Source organism: Camelina sativa, chromosome 9, assembly GCF_000633955.1.
Source record: "Camelina sativa cultivar DH55 chromosome 9, Cs, whole genome shotgun sequence".
NCBI lineage: Eukaryota > Viridiplantae > Streptophyta > Magnoliopsida > Brassicales > Brassicaceae > Camelina > Camelina sativa.
The window spans coordinates 167337-169239 of record NC_025693.1 but is presented as its reverse complement, the minus strand read 5'-3'; the positions used below and the strand labels follow the sequence as shown (position 1 = coordinate 169239).

The 1903-nt window shown below is 38.8% G+C and overlaps 1 protein-coding gene across 2 annotated transcripts in view; it reads left to right on the top strand.

Annotated features, from left to right (window-relative positions):
- LOC104710018 (fructose-bisphosphate aldolase 3, chloroplastic) overlaps window positions 1241-1903 on the top strand; it is a 7810-nt gene continuing 7147 nt past the window's right edge. The window contains exons 1-2 of one of the 2 annotated variants that reach the window (XM_019230373.1): window positions 1241-1550; window positions 1740-1895. In XM_019230373.1, the coding sequence (XP_019085918.1) occupies window positions 1398-1550; window positions 1740-1895 (309 nt within the window). In that variant the 5' untranslated portion in view covers window positions 1241-1397. The remainder of the gene's footprint in view (window positions 1551-1739; window positions 1896-1903) is intronic. The other variant, XM_019230372.1, reaches the window with a different exon arrangement.

Sequence of the window (1903 nt, the reverse complement as noted above, 5' to 3'; positions counted from 1 at the left end):
AAAATATCCAATTGGATGCTTTTTATAAATGAAATGGGTACCCGAACCCGATTGGGTATATCCGAACACCCGAACAAATACCCGAAACTATCCAAAGTTATATATATTTAACAATAGGTTGAGTTAATTTACAAGTTTTGCAAATAATTTTATAATCATTATTACAACTTACTAGATAAATTAGTTTTCATTTTTAAATATGTCAATTTTCATATGTTAATTTAGATAGATTATATAGTTTTAATTTTGAATTTGATGTTGTAAGAAGTCAAAAATTATCGGCTTGTGAATTTGATATTTTGTTATTTAGAATTGTCCTTTTCTTTTAATGAATTCAATTTGGTTTGATAACTTTGATTTTATTATTTATTTATGATTATAATTATTTTTAATGAATTTGGATTGATTTAGGGATCTTTTCCTTTGGTTTGGATTAAAAAATTACAAATCCGATCCGAACTCGAAATATAATTTGAGATTTTGGGTGAAACCCAAAAATACTTAAACCCGATGGTTGTTTACCCGAATCCGACCCAAAATCTAAAAATATCCGAATGGGTCTTATGTTTCTAAACCCGAAAACCCGAAAACCCGAAATACCCGATCCGAAACCCGAAATGGTACCCGAATGCCCACCCCTGCATGACAGCCTTTGGGCTTTGGCGTGGGTTCATATTGTTTAACTGAAACTAAGCCTCATTATAACTGGGCCCAACTGTGAAAGAGAGGATTTCAGGTTGTTTTGTTTTAGGCATATTGTGCCCCAACGACATATCGGACCTCTAAATTTTCACACTCCTATTAGAGTGGTGGTTAGGGCTTGTAAGTATTGATAAATTTAAGAAAAATCTTATAGCATCATCCGAAATGTTATATTATAAAAAATGTAGTAGAAACTAATATTTGACTAAGACGAAGAGGCAAGGGCAGTTTGGGTAGACGAAATGGGGGATGAAATGGTTGAAACTGAGAAAGATAGTATAATCTGTATGAGCCCTTAAAATAGACTGTACTATTATTGTTTACACCAAAGAGTCAGAGAGACTCGGGTCCTCGAATCACGCACGATGGGGGTTGTCATGGGCCGGATTTGCAATTGTGTTTAGTTGTTACTTTTAGGCAAATCGTCGCTAGGAGAAGGTTAACAGGGTCATTTACGATAAAAGAGGGTAAGATGGTAAATAAAAGGAGGCGATTGGAGGAGGGTGGGGGTAATAGGTGATTTGATGCCAAAGTAGACGAGACGACTCGACTAGTAGTAAATAAATAATATTCGCATCAATCAGAAGAAAGAAGCATTTTTTGTTGGTTCTCTTTTACACTCTCTCCACACCAGATCCCTGCGGAGTCCCCGAGAGAGATCGATCACCACTTTTGTTCTAGCGTGCTGCTTTACTATGGCGTCTTCCACCTTTGTAAAGCCAAACACTCTCTCTTCTCCATGGATCGGCCAGCGCTCCGGCGCCCACCCCTCTGCTTCTACGCCTCCTTCTCGAGTCTCCTTCGCGATCCGTGCTAGTGCTTACTCCGACGAGCTTGTTAAAACTGCCGTGAGTATATACTTTCATCTCTTTGGTCCCTTTTTTTTCCAGCGCCTAGATCTCTCTCATGCCAAATTCCCTTTTTATTAATACGCTTTTTATTAGTCGTCTTGTCCACTCGATTCAACAAAGTCAAACGTTAGTTGTGATTTTAAGATTTTTGTGGTATTGTGATTTTTTTTTTTGTTGCGGTAATAGAAAAGCGTGGCATCCCCCGGGAGAGGTATCCTCGCTATCGATGAGTCGAACGCAACCTGTGGGAAGAGGCTCGCTTCCATCGGCTTGGATAACACGGAGGACAACCGTCAGGCCTACAGGCAACTTTTGCTTACCACTCCTGGCCTCGGCGATTACATCTCTGG